Source organism: Tamandua tetradactyla, chromosome 23 (assembly GCF_023851605.1).
Source record: "Tamandua tetradactyla isolate mTamTet1 chromosome 23, mTamTet1.pri, whole genome shotgun sequence".
Lineage (NCBI taxonomy): Eukaryota > Metazoa > Chordata > Mammalia > Pilosa > Myrmecophagidae > Tamandua > Tamandua tetradactyla.
Window position 1 is genome coordinate 35,928,581 of NC_135349.1, and position 21,411 is coordinate 35,949,991.

At 37.6% G+C, this 21,411-nt stretch overlaps 1 protein-coding gene across 6 annotated transcripts in view; it reads right to left on the minus strand.

Moving 5' to 3' along the window:
* Window positions 1-670: 670 nt before the first annotated feature.
* Window positions 671-21,411, minus strand: part of LOC143667404 (phospholipid-transporting ATPase ABCA3-like) — a 287,971-nt gene continuing 267,230 nt past the window's right edge. For all 6 annotated transcript variants that reach the window (XM_077141597.1, XM_077141598.1, XM_077141594.1 and 3 more), the window contains 5 exons: window positions 6,842-7,029; window positions 6,008-6,178; window positions 5,437-5,627; window positions 1,385-1,458; window positions 671-968 (listed from right to left, as the gene is read on the minus strand). In XM_077141597.1, the coding sequence (XP_076997712.1) occupies window positions 837-968; window positions 1,385-1,458; window positions 5,437-5,627; window positions 6,008-6,178; window positions 6,842-7,029 (756 nt within the window). In that variant the 3' untranslated portion in view covers window positions 671-836. The remainder of the gene's footprint in view (window positions 969-1,384; window positions 1,459-5,436; window positions 5,628-6,007; window positions 6,179-6,841; window positions 7,030-21,411) is intronic.

Sequence of the window (21,411 nt, forward strand, 5' to 3'; positions counted from 1 at the left end):
AAGCTGCAAGACCAAGAGGGTTAATTTCACTACCCTCATTGGAGTGGGTCCGTGCTGGCTCACCAGCTGGTGAGAACCAAGCTGTCCCACAGCTACTGGGCTCAGGAGAAAGAAGGGGCACCGGGTGCCATGGCTGAGTTCACACAACACAATTTCTCAGTCACGGTTTCTACATTTCATCACCCAGGTCCTCCTTATATGCTGCAATGGTTCTTCCCTGGTCTCCTGAGCCCCAGAACCGCTGATTTGGATAATTCTTGCATGTTCTTTAGGTGCTTTTGTAGAGGATGAGTTCTGCCTGTCCTTATTCTACTCTTCCCAGGAGACTCTGATGTTGATTATTAATTAGACTGTTTTTCAGTATAAAATTGGTGCGCATGTGTGTGTGTATGCATGTGTGCATATCCTTGGGAAAGATGATTTGCTCCAGGTCTTAGTCTCCTCTTATTCATAATGCAGCTGCTAAAGCATAACGTTCTCACTTTTCAGGCTGTCCCATCTAATAGCACTAAGTTTTCTAGTGTTTCAGTTCAAACATTCAAAATACTCAGGCTTAGTTTCTTGACCCCACCCTGAGAAAGGCTGCTCTTCCTTATTTCTGGGAGAGAAAACAGGAGTACCACCAAATCTTTTCAGATTTGTACATGCTGGATACACAGGCCACTCACCTCAATCTACAAAGAAAGGGACAAAGATTCTACTTTGGGGGACTCTTTATTACAGAAATAAATTTCAAACAAAATATATACACAGAGGAATGTCCCTCTGTTATCCAAGTGCAATAGGGAGCAGTCTAAGAAATAAGGGTCACGGGTTGAAACTGAATCTCATGGAGTCTATTTTCCACTTTCATCTCCTGTTTTACCTGGGTTAGCAAAGGTCAAAAAGACTTGTTCCAGTGTTATTTGGCTGATAGAATAGTCTTCTATATTGTATTGCTTTTTAGCATCCTCCATAATACCAAACATCTTTAATAACAAAAACAAAAAATATGGTTATAATTGTAATCCTCCTTCCTAGCCCCTAACCCAGATAAGCCTCAACCCCACCCTTCCCTAATGCCTATCAAGTTTATGTTAGAGGGCAAAAGGCACTGGAGGGGGAGGTGAGAAAGTAGAAGGAATGGAAAAATAAGAAATGAAGCCAGGCAGGAGGCAATTCTCTGTCTCCATTCTTTTGACAAGCATGGAATAATAATGGGATTTAGGGACAAAAATCTCAAGCAATTGAACACAATGGCCTTTGAAAAGTAGCCTAAAGGCTCTGCTCCCCTCTCATTACCAGGTTCCCATTCCACGTTTGGGTCCCAAATATTTCCTAAATAGAGTAGTAATTGTACTCTATTAACATGTCATGAAAAAAAGGGCAGGGCTTCTACAATCACCTTTCCCCAGCTATTGTCCTTGCTGGGAATGGAGTAGTTAATAATCCCTTGACTCTCCTGGTTTATGGCACTACCTAAGAAAGGAAAGATATGACAGGTGAATACATTTAAAATTTCGAACCATTGCCACATCACTTTAATTATACACAATAGAGGGGTGAATAGATGTGGTTATTACAAAAGGGGACATAACCCAAAGGCCCACTGTCTTTGGGATACTTGACATGGCTAATTTTTCAAGAAATTTTTGTTCCTGCTGAAATAGCCATAATAATCTTATAGCAATTGTTGAGGGTGGGCTAACTCACCTCTCCACACAGGAAAATTGTCAGCTCATATGCCCAAGGTAAAACACCCACACCTACCTAAAATTCTAATGTTATGACAAGAGTTTATTCCTAAGCATAGTACACAAAATATGAACTGGGAGGATTTTCCTCTTGGTTGTGTATCAAGCATAAGCATAGAGTGTGTTTGGTGGGGAGGAGAGCAGGACAAAATCTTCCCCTTTTTCTTATAATTATTAATCTCCATGCTATGTGAAAGCAGAAATTATACATATAAATCACCATCTTGATTCTTGTACAGGTGAATACGAATCACATGATGGGATGAGAGGAGGTAGCCATTACTAATTTAAAACAAAGAGAAAGAGGCGCTTGCCAGGAGAAATAAGACCAGAACATGTGCTGACCTAAGGCAGACACCACCGTCTGCCATTCAAACTGCAAGGATTTAACTAAAAGAAAAATTTAGCTACAAACTAAGTGTGAGTTACAATGAGAACGTGAAGATCATACTTATATTTTTAACCTTGTTTAAATAAATGGCTTGTTTTGGTAGTATTTTTTACAGAGAATAGAAAGTTGGATTTCACTTGTTATCCAATCAAAAAAAAATGTTTTTTTCCTTTCTTATGGGAGCTAAGCCTTTTTTTACATTTATTGATAATACCAATATGTTCAGTGTGCATTCTCCCATATAATTATACATAATGAAAATGCATATATCTTTTTATATGCATAAATATAAACATAAACACATAAAAATAAGCATATATATATATATATATATACTATGTGGTTGGTTCTACTTCTTTTTTTATTACATGTGTTATATAGGGAAGTTTATGATTTTGTTCTAATGGTTAACATCCATACTGATATCTTTAAATTAATATTCATAATCCTCTATTTTTAAGATACTGTTTTTAGTGCCTATTAAGAACACTGAATGTGCTACTAACTTCTTAGCTACCTCCTTCAGCATATAATTTAAAGTAATATTTTATTCCCAGCTAACACCTAAAACACATTCAGTAAGCATATTATACCTTCCATATATCCCCTGCCTTTTCCCCCCATTTTGATCATTGTATTATATATACATTTCTAAAATATGTATCAACTATGTAATAGTCTGTCATCGAAATAAACCCTAAATAAAGGACTTAGCCCTATTTCTACAGTTAAATATATTCAAGGCCCACTATTTGTTTGCATGCAGAAGCTTCTCCAATCATTTCTTGGTTGATCTGAAATTTTTTGTTTGCATATTCTTCAGGAAGAGCTCATGGGAACCACACTCCCTGAGTTCTCATGTGTCTATAACTATTTGTTTATAACTTTTCTTCTTAAAGGTCATTTTCTCTGAATGTAAAAACCTTCACATGGATTTTTCCTTCTTAGAGGGTTTTAAATAGGTGATATGCCTCTTAGCATAAAATTTTACAAAGTCCAAGGTCAATCTGATTTTCTTTCCCTAGTAAATAACTAGTCTTTTTGCCTGGCTATCCAAATGCTCCCCTGCCTTTTATGATTAAAGTACAATAGTTATATTAGAATATTCATTGGTGTCAACAATTTGGGGTCAACTTTTTCAGTGCAGATTTGTCTTCGTTTATTTCTTGAAACTTTCTTGAATGGCAGTCTTTAGTATTTCATCTGCTTTGTGGCCTCTATATTTGCTAAGCTTCCACTCTCTTTTACGTTTTTTTGTTGGTCATCTTTTATTTACGATATTTTTCTGTGGAGTTCAACACAATCTTTAAGTTGTTCATGTTTAAGTGAGATGAATTTTCTTATAGTTTTGGGGGGAGTTTCTTACGTAGGAGGGGTAGTGGGACAGAATAATTGTCTTAGCTTGATAGCTGCAGGGTTCCTTTCTCCATGTAGACCTTCTCAATGTAGATCTTCCTCTCAGTGTAGACCTTCCTCTGTTTTTTCTCCATCCCGGGCCTAAATCTCCCCCCAGAGGAGATCTGTGCTTGCTTCTGCCTGGAGTCAGGAGCTACTACCAACCACTTTTGTTCACTTTGAGCTTCCAGACTTTGAGTAAGTTGAGTCTCAGCATGAGCTTCCCAACCTTGCAGAGGGTCCAGAGCTTCATCTGTGATCCTGGTGCCGACACTGGACACTTGCTTTCTGAACTTGCATTATCCTGCTGCTTGCTCTTATGTTCCAGCTCACTGTGTTTTTTATTTTCACCTTTTTTTCATTTTATTTTTTTATTTTTTGGTTACTAAGGAAATTTCTCACTTTTGTTACTGTGCGAAGTATTGTATTAAGACCACTTTTGCTTTAATTTTATCAGGACTACTTTTCAGAGATATAATTTTTATACTGCAAAAAAATGGAATTATCTTTTTTATGCTTTCTTAAAGCACAATATCTCATTTGTGCTGTCTTATTTGTGATTTTTAAAAAAGAATACATGGCCAGCTTGAATTTCATTGAGATTATGTAGAATCATGTGCCCTAAATATTTTCTGGTTCCTATGGTAAGTCTCTTTTGAACTATATAGTCCAGCTGCTCTTTGCTTATAAGAATTCTTTCTTCCTACAAAAATGAATGTTTATGTATAGGTCGCACACCAGTTCCTTTTTGAGTCTGTGATATTTGAGTACCTATTTTGCTCAAGAATAATATGAGGAAGGACTGGGCAACCACCCCTGAATGGTTAGGAATGTTATCTCAACCCAATTCCTCATTACTGTGGTTCGGACCACATCCCTGAGGATAGGTCTCTGGCCACTGTTTAGCATCTCACCTTCAAACTAAGCAAGTTGCTAGAAGAGCTCACAGTAAATGAGGTTTTCTGGTCACAGCTTCTCTTTGTGATTATCTAGGCACCACATCAAAAATATCTGATGTAATAAGTACTCAAAAATATTTGCAAAATGAATTCATAAGTAACATTCAGCTTCTTAATGCACCTATCCATATGCATTTGTCATACATCAGAAGCAGTCTGACCCAACTATCAGGTAATTTTCTTTTTCTTGTTCTTGGACCTCCACATCTGTTCCATCATCCACTTCCTATATACTTTCTGCTTTCCATTCCTACTGTGTTATCAATCATGCTATTTTCCATTGCCTAGAAGATAAGGTTCCAATTTCTTAGCCTGACATTCAATGGGAACTTCTGTGATATTTTGATTATCCAACCAAACTGGAATCTAAGATGAAGAACCAGAATTGTTCAAAGCATTTCCATGCCTCTGATTTATGTTTAGAAAAGAGAGGTTTGGATCATAATCTGTGATTCTGTACCACGTATACATGGAGACACCTACTGAATTTAGCATGCAAAAGCAGAACTATTCCTAAATGGAAAGAAAGAAGTTTAGTGATTCTTGTTTGCATTTCAAAACCATGTCCTGGCTAAAGCAGTAAAAGATCACAGTTACATGTTTAGTGCGAGGAGAAAAAAATTCTGCATGGAAAAGATGTACAAATAATTGAGAATCATGCTCAAAAATACAACCTTAGAATATCATTCCTATGGACAGCACAAATCCACAACTGCCTGATTAGCTGATACAGAAACTTGATGAGAACCTTTGTTTTTTCATGAAAACTACTTAACATAACCAAACACGGGAAGTTTATAGGAACAAATATTCCAAAAGAAACTCAGTATGGAAGATCAATAAATATAAAAAACTTATAGGAAATAGTTACTGGAGACATACAATATTATCAATGGTGAAAAAACAAATATGACTTAGCCCATCTCCGCCTCTAATAAAGTTAACTGGATTTATTTACCTGGGAAGGTTTTTTCAATGAAATTTTTAAAATTCTTTATTATATTTTCATCTGTACCAGTTTTCATCTTGATCTTCAGGATGTAAACATTACCAAACTTGTTCTTGAGGTGCTGCGGGCTGCCCAAGCACACCAACTTGCCCTTTACCATGATGGCCAGCCTGGTACAAAGGGCATCACATTCATCCATACTGGGGAGACAAGATACCAGAGTGATTTAAGGCTAGAAAGATTCTCCATTGGAGGGTATTCTGTAGTTCAACAGCCAGGACTTTGTGACTCTCCTTGCATGTGCCTATTGTCAAGCTCATGGTTGGGAAGTGGAGATTTTTAAAATTCAAAGTAGTTAGAGACCAAATCCTTAAAAAACACATCTCCTGAACTTTCTACCCTCTTCCCATTTTTGATTTTTTTAGTGCAATGAGGATTCTGGGTTATTGCATTAATTAAATTACCCAGGAGCTCACATTCAGGCAGTATCACTATCCAATATTCCCAGCCCCAAATAATTTCCTCTTACAGCGACTACAACTCCTGCCAACCTTCAAGCAAGCCTCCCAGTGAGCCACACCTGTGGGAGGTTATGATGATGACTTTGCCACTTTCTCGTGTCCTTGTTACCACATTCCAGAGCAGGCGTCGGGCTACTGGGTCCATGCCTGTTGATGGCTCATCCAGGAAAATCACTGAGGGTTTTCCCATTAGGGCAACAGCAGTACTCAGCCTACGTTTCACTCCTCCACTTCGTGGTCAGGGAAGGAGAGAGAAAGCAGAAGAAAAGAAGGCTATATATTACAGAAATTTAACCCATATAAATGCATGTAATACATAGTTATTTATAGGAAACAATCAGAAAAGGCTTCCAAAATGCTGAGTAACAGGAAACAGCAGAGATTTAAAAAATATGGATTGTATGTTATTCAACCAAAGTATCATAACCAAATCCAGATGAAATCAATTCATTTTCATTTGAAATGGGGAAAAGTGACTTTTGTTTATTACTTGATTTTAGCCACATTATCAGTGGAATTTTATATTCTTATCCTTGAGTGTCATGGGTATTCCCAGATAGATAAGCTGCATCATGGTCAGCCCGATACAAAGAGACTTATGTTCCTCATTGCTTGGAAGACAAAAGAACTACAGAGAGACTGCGAGAGAGAGAGATGCTTTCTTTTGGAATTCAATGGCTGCAATTCAAACAGCACTGGAAAGATGTGATACTACCCAGGTCTCCTTTACTGCTGACATCTACATCCTGGTAGGGCATTGTGTTATTTCACAGTCATTGCCCCTGTTTAGTAGTGAAGCTCATTTTAAGCTGTGGGCACTCAGTCCAAAAAGAAGAAACATAGGGTTGCTCCTGAACGCTGGTATCAATGAGGATGCCAGTAAAATATCTCACCTGTAAGTGTAGACAACCTTGTCAGCACTGGCTTCCAGATTCAGTGAGCTCAACAAGTTGTTCACATGTGAGGAAATCTTGGCCTCAGGGATCCCCCACAACCTGGCATACATGACCATTATTTCCCGAGCAGTCATGTGCTCCAGCAAGGCATCAAACTGTGGACAATAGCCAATCTTGGACCTTACCTAAAATAAGAGAATAGCAATGGAAAAAGAGAATAACAAGTCAACTCTTCCACTGTGCATACAATAAATGGAACTAGAAGACCTGAAGTACTCCAGCCCATGCCCCTTAGATCGCCACAGAGTTTCTTTGATCTCCACAGAGTTTCTAAAAAGATTTGCTTCTTCTCCAGTCGTTACAAAATCACTGCAGCTGAAGTCTATTGTATATTACAAGTACAACTGTGCATAAGTATGTGCCCATGATAGATTTTTATAGAGGCTAAGCCAATCTGTGAACCATGGACTCTAATTAATAGTAGAATTACTATTAGTCACTGCTTCCAATATTGGTGGATATATACCTAGAAGTGGGAGGGCAGGGTCATTGATAGTTCTATGTTTAACCTTCTGAGGAACTGCCAATTCCTTCAAATACTCACAAACACTTGATATTTTCCATGTTCTTAATAACAGCCATCCTAGCGGGTGTGAAGTAGCATCTCATTGTGATTTAGTCATTTCCCTAATGACTAAGGTGATTATTGTCTGTTTGTATATATTCTTTGGAGAAACGTCTATTCAATTATTTGTCCATTATTTTAAAGCAGTTTTATTGAGATAAATTCACATAGTATTCAAACTATCTAAAGCGTACAATCAATGTCTTCTAGTATATTCACAGAACTGTGCATTCACCAATTATAGAACATTTTCACCCCACAGAGGGTTCACTATGTTACACAGTCCTATGTTTCATCCTATGGCTTTCCTTCTAGTGACATACACAACTTTAAACCTCTCCCTTTCAACCACATATCATCACTGTTAGTTACAGTTACTATAATGTGCTCCCATCATCTCCATTGGTTTCCAAACAACTGCAATAAACTTTATTACACGTTCTGTACAAATTAAGCATGAAATTCCCATCCTCTGCCCTCAGTAGACCTTCTGGTGGCTAATGTGATAGATACTAATGCCATGAGTTTGCTACTTCTATTTAGTTCAAATTACTGAGGTCATACAATATTTGTCCTTTTCTATCTGACTTATTTCACTCAACATAATGTCCTCAAGGTGCATCCATGTAGTCACATGCATCATGACTTCATTTCTTCTTACAGCTGCATAGTATCCTATCATATGTATATACCACATTTTGTTTAGCCATTCATTGGGTGGTGGACACCTGAGTTGTTTCCATCTTTTGGCAAGTTTAAGTAATGCCACTATTTTGTTGTTATTGTTTTCCTAAAGTGCTGTTTTGTTTTTAAAATGTTTTTATCGATAAATCTTAACATACAAACATTATTAACATACAAACATTCCATACGTGATATACAATCAGTGGCTCACAGTACCATCACATAATTTTGTATTCATCACCATGATCATTTGTTGAACATTTGCATCACTCCAGAAAAAGAAATAAAAAGAATAAAGAAAAAAAACTCATACATACCATATCCCATACCCCTCCCTCTCATTGACCACTAGCAGTTTACACAACTTATTTTACCCTTAGCCCCGCCTATTATTTACTTATTTATTCATATCCATATATATTTTTTACTCATCTGTCCATACCCTGGACAAAAGGAGCATCTAGACACAAGGTTTTCACAATCACACAGTCACGTTGCAAAAGCTATATCATTATACAATCATCCTCAAGAAACAAGGGTACTGGACCACAACTCAATAGTTTCAGGTACTTCTCTCTAGCCACTCCAGTACACCATAAACTAAAAAGGGATATCTATATAATGCCTAAGAATAACCTCCAGGATAATCTCTCAACTCTGTTTGAAATCTCTCACCCAGTGAAACTTTATTTTGTCTCATTTCTCCTTTACCCTTTTGGTCAAGAAGGTTTTCTCAATCTCTTGATGCCATGTCCTGGCTTATCCCAGGATTTGTGTCCCACATTGGCAGGGAGATTTACACCCCTGGGAGTCATGTTCCACATAGGAGGGAGAGCAGTGAGTAGTAATGCTGCTAGTAACATCAGTGTGCCATGTTTGTTTGTGATCCTGCTGTCAGTTCTGAATATATATCCAGTAATGGGATTGATGGATCATATGACAGCTCTATCCTTAGCTTCCTGAGGAACTGCCAGACTGTCTTTCACAATGGCTGCACTGTATCTTCCGACAGTAAATAAGTGTTCCTATTTCTCCACATCCTCTCCTTTTAATAGTGGCCGTTTTAGTAGGTGTGAAGTGATATCTTACTGTGGTTTTGACTTGAATTTCCCTAATAGCTAGTGATGCTGAACATCTGTTCATGTACTTGCTAGCCATTTGTATATACTCTTTGATAAAAGGTCTATTCATATCTTTTACCCATTTTTAAATTGGTCTTTTTTATCATTGAGTTGTAAGACCTCTTTATATATCCCAGATATGTGGTTTCCAAATATTTTCTCCCACTAAATAGGCTGCCTTTTCACCCTCTTGCAAAGTCCTCTGAAAGAGCATAAAAGTGTTCAATTTTGAGAAGGTCTCACTTAATTTTTCTTTCATCACTTGTGCTTAAGGTGTAAGGTCTAAGAAACCACTACCACAGATCTTGAAGATACTTCCTTACATTGTCTTCTAGGAATTTTGTGGTGCTAGATTTTAGATTTATGTCTTTGATCCACTTTGAGTTAATTTTTCTATAAGGCATAAGATGGGGTGCTCTTTCATTCTTTTAGATATTGATAACCAATTCTCCCAGCACCATTTGTTAAAGAGAATTCTCTGCCTCAGTTGGGTGCCCTAGGCAGCCTTGTCAAAAATCAATTGATCATTGATTTGAGAGTCTATTCCTGAACTCTCAATTCAATTCCATTGATCAATGTCTGTTTTTATGCTTTTTTTTTTTATCACTGTAGCTTTGTAATATGTTCTGAAGTCAGGAAGTGAGAGTACTCCAACTTTGTTTTTCTTTTTCAAGACTTTTTTGGCTTTTCAGGAGCCTTTACACTTCCAAATGAATTTGGTAATTGAATTTTCCAATTCTGCAAAGTAGGCTATTGGAATTTTGATTGGGATTGTGTTGAATCTGCAAATCAATTTGGGTAGAATAGACATCTTAACAATAATTATCCTTCCAATCTGTAAACACAGATCGTCCTTCTATTTATTTAAGTCTTTAATTTCTTTTAACAATGCTTTGTAGTTTTTGAATGCAGGTCGTTTACATGCTTGGTTAAGTTTATTCCTAGATATTTTATTCTTTTAGTTGCTATTGTAAATGGAATTTTTTTCCTGATTTCATCCTCATATTGTTCATTTCAAGTGTATAGAAACACTACTGATTTTCATGTGTTAATCATGTATCTCGTCACTTGGCTGAACTCATTTATTAGGTCTAGTAGCTTTGTTGTAGAGTTTTCTGGACTTTCTAGCTATCGTATCATATCATTTGCAAAAAGTGAAAGATTTACTTCTTCCTTTATGATTTGTATGCCTTTTATTTCACATATTTGCCTAATTGCTCTAGCCAGTACAATGTTGAATAACATGGTGAAAGTGTCTTGTTCTTGATATCAAGAGCAAAGCTTTCAGTCTTTCACCACTGAGTAGGATGTTAGGTGTAGGTTTTTTCATATATGCCCTTTATCATGTTGCAAATGTTTCCTTTAAATCATATCTCAAAGCATTTTTATCAATAAGGGATGCTGGATTTTGTCAAATGCCTTTTCTGCATCAATCAAGATGATCATGTGGTTCTTCCCCTTGATTTGTTAATGTGATGTATTATGTTGATTTATTTTCTTGTGTTGAACCACCTTTGCATACCTGGGATAAAACCCACTTGATCATGGCATATAAGTCTTTTAATTTGCTGTTGTATTCGATATGCAAGGTTTATTTTTTCTTGAGTATTTTTGCATCTTATTTATTAAAGAGATTGTTCAGTAATTTTCCTTTCCTGTAGAATCTTCATTTGGTTTTGGTATTAAGGTGATGTGGGCTTCATAGAATGAGTTAGATAGTGCCTTCAATTTTCAAGAAGGATTTTAGCTGAGTTATTACTTCTTCCTAGAATGATTGTTAGAATGCACCTGTGAAGCTATCTGGTCCTGACTGCTTCAATCTTTTTATTTGTAATTGGTTTGTTGAGATATTCTAGTTTTTGTAGAGTTGGTGTTGGTTGTTCTTGCATTTCTATAAAATTGTCCATTTCATCTAAGTTGTCTAGTTTGTAGGTGTACAGTTGTTCATAGTATTCTCTATTGATTCTATTTAATTCTGTGGGGTCAGTAGTAATGCCCCCCTTCTCATTTCTGATTTTATTTATTTGCATCATTACTGTCTTTTTTTTCTCTTTTGTCATTCTAGCTAAGGGCTTGTCAATTTTATTGATTTTCTTAAAAAAACAACTATTGGTTTTGTTTATTCTCTCTATTGTACTTTTGTTATCAATTTCATTTATTTCTGCCCTAACCTTCATTATTTCTTTCTTCTGCTTGTTTTGCACTTCTTTTTCATGGTTCTCCAGATGTGTAATTATGCCTTTGATTTTAGCTCTTTCTTCCTTTTTAATGTACACATTTAGGACTATAAATTTCTCTCTGTGGACTGCCTTCACTGCATTCCATGAGTTTTGATATATTGTGCTCTCAGTTTCCTTTGTCTTAAGATATTTACTTATTTCACTTACAACTTCTTCACCTAGTTATTGTTTAAAAGCATATTGTTTAATCCCCATATAATTGTGCATTTTCCAGTCTGTTGTTGAATTCCTGTTTCTTTCCCTTATGATCAGGAAAAGTACTTTGTATAATTTCAATCTTTTAAACTTTATTTATTGTGACCTGTTTTTTGATCCAATATATGGTCTATCCTGCAGAATGATCCACAAGCCCCTGAGAAGTATATACATATATATCCTGGTGTCCTGGGTGTATTCTTCTGTATACGTCAGGTCTAGTTCTTTTTTTTTTTATTATTAATTAAAAAAATTAACTAACACAACATTTAGAAATCATTCCATTCTACATATACAATCAGTAATTCTTAATATCATCACATAGATGCATATTCATCATTTCTTAGTACATTTGCATCGATTTAGAAAAAAAATAGCAAGACAACAGAAAAAGAAATAAAACGATAACAGAGAGAAAAAAAGAACAAAAAAGAAAAAAGAAAAAAAAACTATACCTCAGATGCAGCTTCATCCAGTGTTTTAACATAATTACATTACAATTAGGTAGTACTGTGCTGTCCATTTCTGGGTTTTGTATCCAGTCTTGTTGCACAGTCTGTATCCCTTCAGCTCTAATTACCCATTATCTTACCCTATTTCTATCTCCTGATGGTCTCTGTTACCAATGACATATTCCAAGTTTATTCTCGAATGTCGGTTCACATCATTGGGACCATACAGTATTTGTCCTTTAGTTTTTGGCTAGTCTCACTCACCATAATGTTCTCTAGGTCCATCCATGTTACTACATGCTTCATAAGTTTATTCTGTCTTAAAGCTGCATAATATTCCATCGTATGTATATACCACAGTTTGTTTAGCCACTTGTCTGTTGATGGACATTTTGGCTGTTTCCATCTCTTTGCAATTGTAAATAATGCTGCTATAAACATTGGTGTGCAAATGTCCGTTTGTGTCTTTGCCCTTAAGTCCTTTGAGTAGATACCTAGCAATGGTATTTCTGGGTCGTATGGCAATTCTATATTCAGCTTTTTGAGGAACCGCCAAACTGCCTTCCACAGTGGTTGCACCATTTGACATTCCCACCAACAGTGGGTAAGTGTGCCTCTTTCTCCGCATCCTCTCCAGCACTTGTCATTTTCTGTTTTGTTGATAATGGCCATTCTGGTGGGTGTGAGATGATATCTCATTGTGGTTTTGATTTGCATTTCTCTAATGGCCAGGGACATTGAGCATCTCTTTATGTGCCTTTTGGCCATTTGTATTTCCTCTTCTGAGAAGTGTCTGTTCACATCTTTTGCCCATTTTGTAATTGGATTGGCTGTCTTTTTTTGTTGAGTTGAACAATCTCTTTATAAATTCTGGATACTAGACCTTTATTTGATATGTCGTTTCCAAATATTGTCTCCCATTTTGTAGGCTGTCTTTCTACTTTCTTGATGCACAAAAGTGTTTAATTTTGAGGAGCTCCCATTTCTTTCTTTCTTTCTTCAGTGCTACTGCTTTAGGTTTAAAGTCCATAAAACCGCCTCCAATTGGAAGATTCATGAGATATCTCCCTACATTTTCCTCTAACTGTTTTATGGTCTTAGACCTAATGTTTAGATCTTTGATCCATTTTGAGTTAACTTTTGTATAGGGTGTGAGATACGGGTCCTCTTTCATTCTTTTGCATATGGATATCCAGCTCTCTAGGCACCATTTATTGAAGAGACTGTTCTGTCCCAGGTGAGTTGGCTTGACTGCCTTAACAAAGATCAAATGTCCATAGATGAGAGGGTCTACATCTGAGCACTCTATTCAATTCCATTGGTTGATATATCTATCTTTATGCCAATACCATGCTGTTTTGACCACTGTGACTTCATAATATGCCTTAAAGTCCAGCAGCGTGAGACCTCCAGCTTCGTTTTTTTCCCTCAAGATACTTTTAGCAATTCGGGGCACCCTGCCCTGCCAGATAAATTTGCTTCTTGGTTTTTCTATTTCTGAAAAATAAGTTGTTGAGGATTTTGATTGGTATTGTGTTGAATCTGTAAATCACTTTAGGTAGAATTGACATCTTAACTATATTTAGTCTTCCAATCCATGAACATGGTATGCCCTTCCATCTGTTTAGGTCTTCTGTGAGTTCTTTCAACAGTTTTTTGTAGTTTTCTTTGTATAGGTCTTTTGTCTCTTTAGTTAAATTTATTCCTAGGTATTTTATTCTTTTAGTTGCAATTGTAAATGGAATTCGTTTCTTGATTTCCCCATCCGCTTGTTCATTGCTAGTGTATAGAAATACTACAGATTTTTGAATGTTGATCTTGTAACCTGCTACCTTGCTGTACTCATTTATTAGCTCTGGTAGTTTTGCTGTGGATTTTTCAGGGTTTTCGACGTATAGTATCATATCATCTGCAAACAGTGATAGTTTTACTTCTTCCTTTCCAATTTTGATGCCTTGTATTTCTTTTTCTTGTATAATTGCTCTGGCTAGAACCTCCAACACAATGTTGAATAACAGTGGTGATAATGGACATCCTTGTCTTGTTCCTGATCTTAGGGGGAAAGTTTTCAATTTTTCCCCATTGAGGATGATATTAGCTGTGGGTTTTTCATATATTCCCTCTATCATTTTAAGGAGGTTCCCTTGTATTCCTATCCTTTGAAGTGTTTTCAACAGGAAAGGATGTTGACTCTTGTCAAATGCCTTCTCTGCATCAATTGAGATGATCATGTGAGTTTTCTGCTTTGATTTGTTGATATGGTGTATTACATTAATTGATTTTCTTATGTTGAACCATCCTTGCATACCTGGGATGAATCCTACTTGGTCATGATGTATAATTCTTTTAATGTGTTGCTGGATTCGATTTGCTGGAATTTTGTTGAGGATTTTTGCATCTATATTCATTAGAGAGATTGGTCTGTAGTTTTCTTTTTTGTAATATCTTTGCCTGGTTTTGGTATGAGGGTGATGTTGGCTTCATAGAATGAATTAGATAGCTTTCCCTCTACTTCAATTTTTTTGAAGAGTTTGAGCAGGGTCGGTACTAATTCTTTCTGAAATGTTTGGTAGAATTCACATGTGAAGCCGTCTGGTCCTGGACTTTTCTTTTTGGGAAGCTTTTGAATGACTGATTCAATTTCTTTACTTGTGATTGGTTTGTTGAGGTTATCTATTTCTTCTTGAGTCAAAGTTGGTTGTTCATGCCTTTCTAGGAACTTGTCCATTTCATCTACATTGTTGTATTTATTAACATAAAGTTGTTCATAGTATCCTGTTATTACCTCCTTTATATCTGTGAGGTCAGTGGTTATGTCTCCTCTTCCATTTCTGATCCTATTTATTTGTGTCCTCTCTCTTCTTCTTTTTGTCAATCTTGCTAAGGGCCCATCAATCTTGTTGAATTTCTCATAGAACCAACTTCTGGTCTTACTGATTTTCTCTATTGTTTTCATGTTCTCAATTTCATTTATTTCTGCTCTAATCTTTGTTATTTCTTTCCTTTTGCTTGCTTTGGGGTTAGTTTGCTGTTCTTTCTCCAGTTCTTCCAAGTGAATAGTTAATTCCCGAATTTTTGCCCTTGCTTCTTTTTTGATATAGGCATTTAGGGCAATAAATTTCCCTCTTAGCACTGCCTTTGCTGCGTCCCATAGGTTTTGATATGTTGTGTTTTCAATTTCATTCGCCTCGAGATATTTACTAATTTCTCTTGTAATTTCTTCCTTGACCCACTTGTTTAAGAGTGTGTTGTTGAGCCTCCATGTATTTGTGAATTTTCTGGCACTCTGCCTATTATTGATTTCCAACTTCATTCCTTTATGATCTGAGAAAGTGTTGTGTATGATTTCAATCTTTTTAAATTTGTTGAGACTTGCTTTGTGACCCAGCATATGGTCTATCTTTGAGAATGATCCATGAGCACTTGAGAAAAAGGTGTATCCTGCTGTTGTGGGGTGTAATGTCTTATAGATGTCTGTTAAGTTTAGCTCATTTATTGCAATATTCAAATTCTCTGTTTCTTTATTGATCCTCTGTCTAGATGTTCTGTCCATTGATGAGCGTGGGGAATTGAAGTCTCCAACTATTATGGTAGATGTGTCTATTTCCGTTTTCAGTATTTGCAGTATATTCCTCACGTATTTTGGGGCATTTTGATTCGGTGCATAAATATTTATGATTGTTATGTCTTCTTGTTGAATTGTTCCTTATATTAGTAGATAGTATCCTTCTTTGTCTCTTTTAACTGTTTTACATTTGAAGTCTAATTTGTTGGATATTAGTATAGCTACTCCTGCTCTTTTCTGGTTGTTATTTGCATGAAATATCTTTTCCCAACCTTTCACTATCAACCTATGTTTATCTTTGGGTCTAAGATGTGTTTCCTGTACACAGCATACAGAAGGATCCTGTTTTTTAATCCATTCTGCCAGTCTATGTCTTTTGATTGGGGAATTCAGTCCATTAACATTTAGTGTTATTACTGTTTGGGTAAAACTTTCCTCTACCATTTTGCCTTTTGTATTATATACATCATATCTGATTTTCCTTCTTTCTACACTGTTCTCCATACCTCTCTCTTCTGTCTTTTCGTATCTGACTCTACTGCTCCCTTTAGTATTTCTTGCAGAGCTGGTCTCTTGGTCACAAATTCTCTCAGTGACTTTTTGTCTGAAAATGTTTTAATTTCTCCCTCATTTTTGAAGGATAATTTTGCTGGATATAGAAGTCTTGGTTGGCAGTTTTTCTCTTTTAGTAATTTAAATATATCATCCCACTGTCTTCTTGCCTCCATGGTTTCTGCTGAGAAATCTACACATAGTCTTATTGGGTTTCCCTTGTATGTGATGGATTGTTTTTCTCTTGCTGCTTTCAAGATCCTCTCTTTCTCTTTGACCTCTGACATTCTAACTAGTAAGTGTCTTGGAGAACGTCTATTTGGATCTATTCTCTTTGGAGTGCACTGCACTTCTTGGATCTGTGATTTTAGGTCTTTCATAAGAGTCGGGAAATTTTCATTGATAATTTCTTCCATTAGTTTTTCTCCTCCTTTTCCCTTCTCTTCTCCTTCTGGGTCACCCACAACTCGTATATTTGTGCACTTCATATTATCATTCAATTCCCTGAGCCCCTGCTCAAAATTTTCCATTATTTTCCCTATAATTTCTGTTTCTTTTTGGATTTCAGATGTTCCATCCTCCAGTTCACTAATTCTAACCTCTGTCTCTTGAAATCTACCATTGTAGGTTTCCATTGTTTTTTTCATCTCTTCTACTGCATCTTTCATTCCCATAAGTTCTGTGATTTGTTTTTTCAGACTTTCCATTTCTTCTTTTTGTTCATTTCTTGCCTTCTTCATGTCCTCCTTCAATTCATTGATTTGGTTTTTGATGAGGTTTTCCATTTCTGTTCGTATATTCAGAATTAGTTGTCTCAGCTCCTGTATCTCATTTGAACTATGGGTTTGTTCCTTTGACTGGGCCATATCTTCAATTTTCGTGGTGAGATTTGTTATTTTTTGCTGGCGTCTGGACATTTAATCAGATTTCCCTGAGTGTGAGACCCAGCAGGTTGAAAGATTTTCCTGTGAAGTCTCTAGGCTGTTTTTTTTTATCCTGCTCAGTATGTGGTGCTTGTCTGTTTGCGGGTCCCACCAGCAAAAGATGTTGTGGCTCCTTTATTAATGCCACTATTGGTGTTTGGTTGGACCCAGTCCCTGCCACTGCCAGAAACTCCCTACTCTCCCTCCGGGCAGCCGCCTGTGGGGGAGGGGCGCCGGCCGCCACAGCTTGGGGAACTCGCTGATCCGAGACTCACCGCCGGCCCGGGAAGCCGCCTGTGGGGGAGGGGCACCAGTCACTGGCCACCGCGGCGTGGGGAACTCGCTGATCTGAGACTCGCCACCGGACCGGGAAGCTGCCTGTGGGGGAGGGGCACCGGTCGCCGGCTGCCACTGCTTGGGGAACTCGCTGATCCGAGACTTGTAGCCGGTCCGGGAAGCCGCCCGCAAGAGACCAGTGCCGGCCGCCGGCCATCGCAGCTTGGGAAACTTGCCTCTCCGAGACTCTCAGCCAGTCCAGAAAGGATGGAGGGAGGGGCGCCGGCCGCCAGCCGCCGTGGACCGGGGAAGCGCGTGCCGCTCGGTGAGCTCACCACAGCGGAGTCTTGCAGCCTGTCCAGCCAGTCCAGACTGGGGTACGCTGTGTGTCCGGTCCCTGCCGTGGCCCCGGGAGCTGTTCTGCACTGTTTCTGGTCACCTAGTAGTTGCTCTGGAGGAGGAACTAAGACATGCGTACCTTACTAAGCTGCCATCTTGGCCCCGACTCTAGGTCTAGTTCTTTTATAAAGTACTCAAGTTCTCTATTTCCTTAGTGATCCTCTGTCTAGATGTTCTATCTCTTGAAGAGAGTAGTGTGTTGAAGTCTCCCACTATTATTGTAGAGAAGTCTATGCATACCTTCAGTTTTGCCAATACTTGCCTCAGGTATTTTGGGGCACCATTTATGATTATTATTTCCTCTTGATGGGTTACCCCTTTTATTAATGTTATGTATTTCTTTGTCTCTTAAAACATCTTGCATTTACAGTCTTTTTCTTATATTGGTATAGCTACCCCAGCTGTTTTAGGGGTATTATTTGTGCGAAATATCTTTTGCAGCCTTTCAGGCTTAATCTATTTTTATCCTTTGGTCTGAGGTGAATCTTTTGGAGATTTGCATATAGACATCTCATATATTTTTTAATCCACCCTGTCAGTCTGTATCTTTTGATTGGGGAGTTTAATCCATTCACATTCAGAGTTATTACTGTAGAGGCAGTATTTTCTTCATCTATTTTATCCTTTGGCTTTTATATATCATATCTTATTTTTGTCTCTCTTTTTACCCTTTCAGTTACCTATATTGAAACTTTTCATTTTTGCACTCTCCTCCAAGCCTCTCTCTCCCTGTCTTTTCCTCTCAGTCTTTAGGACTCCCTTTAGAATTTCTTGAAGGAAGGTCTCTTGTTAACAAACTGTTTCAGCTTCTGATTTTCTGTGAATATCTTAATCTGCCTCTTATTTTTGAATGGCAGTTTTCTTGAATAGAGGATTCTTGGCTGACAATTTTTCTCCTCGGGATTCTGAATATATCATGCCACTGCCCTCTTGCCTCCATGATTTCTGATAAGAATTCAGAACTTAGTCTTATCAGGCATCCCTTGTATGAAATGAATCACTTTTCCCTTGCTGCTTTCAGAATTCTCCCTTTGTCTTTCTCATTTTACATTCCAGTTTGTATGTGTCTTGGAGTAGGTCTATTCTGATTTATTTGATTTGGCATAAGTTGCACTTCTTGGACCTGATATCAATGCCTTTCACAAGACTTGGGAAGTTTCTAAGCAGTTATTTCCTCCAATATTCCTTTTGCTCCATTTCCCTTCTCTTTTCCTTCTGGGTCATCCATGTGGCAAATGTTCATGTGTTTCATGCTGTCAGTCAAGTCCCAGAAACCCTGCTAAATTTTTCCCATTCTTTTCTCTGTTCTTCGGTCTGTTTGAATTCAGATACTCTGTCTTCTGTCTCATTGGTCCTTTCTTCTGTCTGTTCTAATCTGTTGTTGTGTACTTTTAGTGCATTTTTAATTTCATCTATTATACCTTTTATTCCCATAAGATCTGCTATTTTTCTTTGTGTGTTTTCAAATTATTCTTTTTGCTCACTTAGTGTCTTTTTAATATCCTATTTCTTTTCAGCCATCCCATTGAATTCATTTAGGAGATCTGTTTGGTATCTTTGATTAGCTGTTCTAGAGTCTGCATATCCTTGACTTTATTTGCTCCTTTGACTGGGCCATATCTTCCTGTTTCTCAATGTAGCTTGTTATTTCTTGCTGATATCTAAGCATTGGATTTTCTTGGCAACTTTCCTCTGAAGGTCAGATTCTCTCCCTTGTCAAAGTTAAAGCTGTTGATTGGTTTTTATTAATGCTCCTTTTGAAACTTGGTTCATCAATATTACCCAACGAGGGCTGGGCCAGGAGCCCACGAAGGGGGTACACACCCATTCCACAGGGCCCCAGGGATAAGATCAGGTAAAGATGCCTAAAAGCCTTTACTTCTGCTCCCCAAGAGTATATTTTCCTGGCCTGTCCAGCATATGGCCCTCTTCATCCAAAAGCCTTTTAGATGTCTTCATGGAGGTGCACTTTCCTCACCTGCCAGCAAATGGCACTGTTAGGAAACCTATTCCCCTCAGCTCTCAGAATGCAGCCTATTTTAAACTGTTGGCACCAAACAATGGAATAGCCAGTCAGGAAAGGGCAGTTTGAAACTATTGGTGGTCCCAGGAGTCCAAATTTACCAGCCAAAAGCTGGTACAGTGCTAGATCACGTCCTTTCCTGTTCTTGCGAGAGTGAAACTCTACTGCTCTCAGCCTGGAGCTGCTCGCCTGGAGACTGGAGAACTGGTGCTTTCTGCCCCTAGTGTGGGGGATGGGCACAGGAAGTGGGGCTAAAGAGGGTTTAACTCATGATCTCTCACCACAGCCTGACTTATAGTCCCACACTTTCCTGAGTACTGTAGAGTACTTCCTCTGGTCTCCAGAGCCCTAGATCCATTGTTGCAGACAGTTTTTGCCTGACCTCTCATAGTTTTTCTGGGAGAGAAGTGAGCCTAACCTCTCTCTAATCAGCCATCTTGGATCTCTGCCCATTTTTTAATAGGGCAGTTTGTGTTTTTGTTTTTTAGTTTTAAGAGTTCTTTACATATTCAGAATTCTAGACCTTTATCGGATATATGGTTTGCAAATATTTTCTCCCATTCTTTGGGCTTCCCTTTCACTCTCATGATAATGTTCTTATCACTAAATGAAGTCCCATTTATCTAGCTTTCTTACTGTGCCTGTAACTTAGGTGTCATATTAAAGAAATCATCACCAAACCCAAAGTCAGGAAGAGTTTCCCTCATAGTTTTTACTGAGAGTTTTATAATTTTAGCTCGTCAATTTGTTTTTTATCCACTTTTAGTTAATTCTTGTAAATGGTGTGGAGTAGGGGTCCAATTTCATTCTTTTGCATGTAGATTTCTAGATTTCTTAGTACCGTATGTTGAAGAGACTGTATTTTCCCTATTGAATGGTCTTGTCACCCTTGCCAAACATCAATTGACAATAGCTGTGAGGATTTATATTGGGGTCTCAATGTTGTTCCATTCATTCATACGTCTATCCTTATGCCAGTTTTGTTATTCCATTTTGTTTCCTATAGCTTTGTAGTAAGTTTTGAAATTGGGAAATGTGAGTCTTTTAATCTTGTTCTTACGCTCATGATTATTTTTACTACTTTGGGTCCCTTGGAATTTCACAATAATTTTAGGATTACTTTTACCATTTCTAAAAAAAAAAGAAATCAGTGGAATTTTGGTAAGGATTGCATTCAATCTGTATATCACTTTGTTGTAAATCTGAGGATTTCTAATGGCAGTAACATACACTCTTTATTCAGATGGTGCTTGGATCCTTTGGGTGAGAGGGAAAGTCCCTCTCAGGAGGAGACCCTCCAGAGGCTTTGGTGCAAGCAATTATCCAAAGGGAAGCCGGGCAAGTGAAATTCCCAGGGGAGAAGCTTAAATGTCCAGATGCTGTCTGTGCTGGTTTGAAAGGATGTATGTCCCCTAAAAAAGCCATGTTTTAATCTAAATCCCATTTCGTAAAGGCAGAATAATCCTTATTCAATACTGTATGTTTGAATCTGTAATTAGATCATCTCCCTGG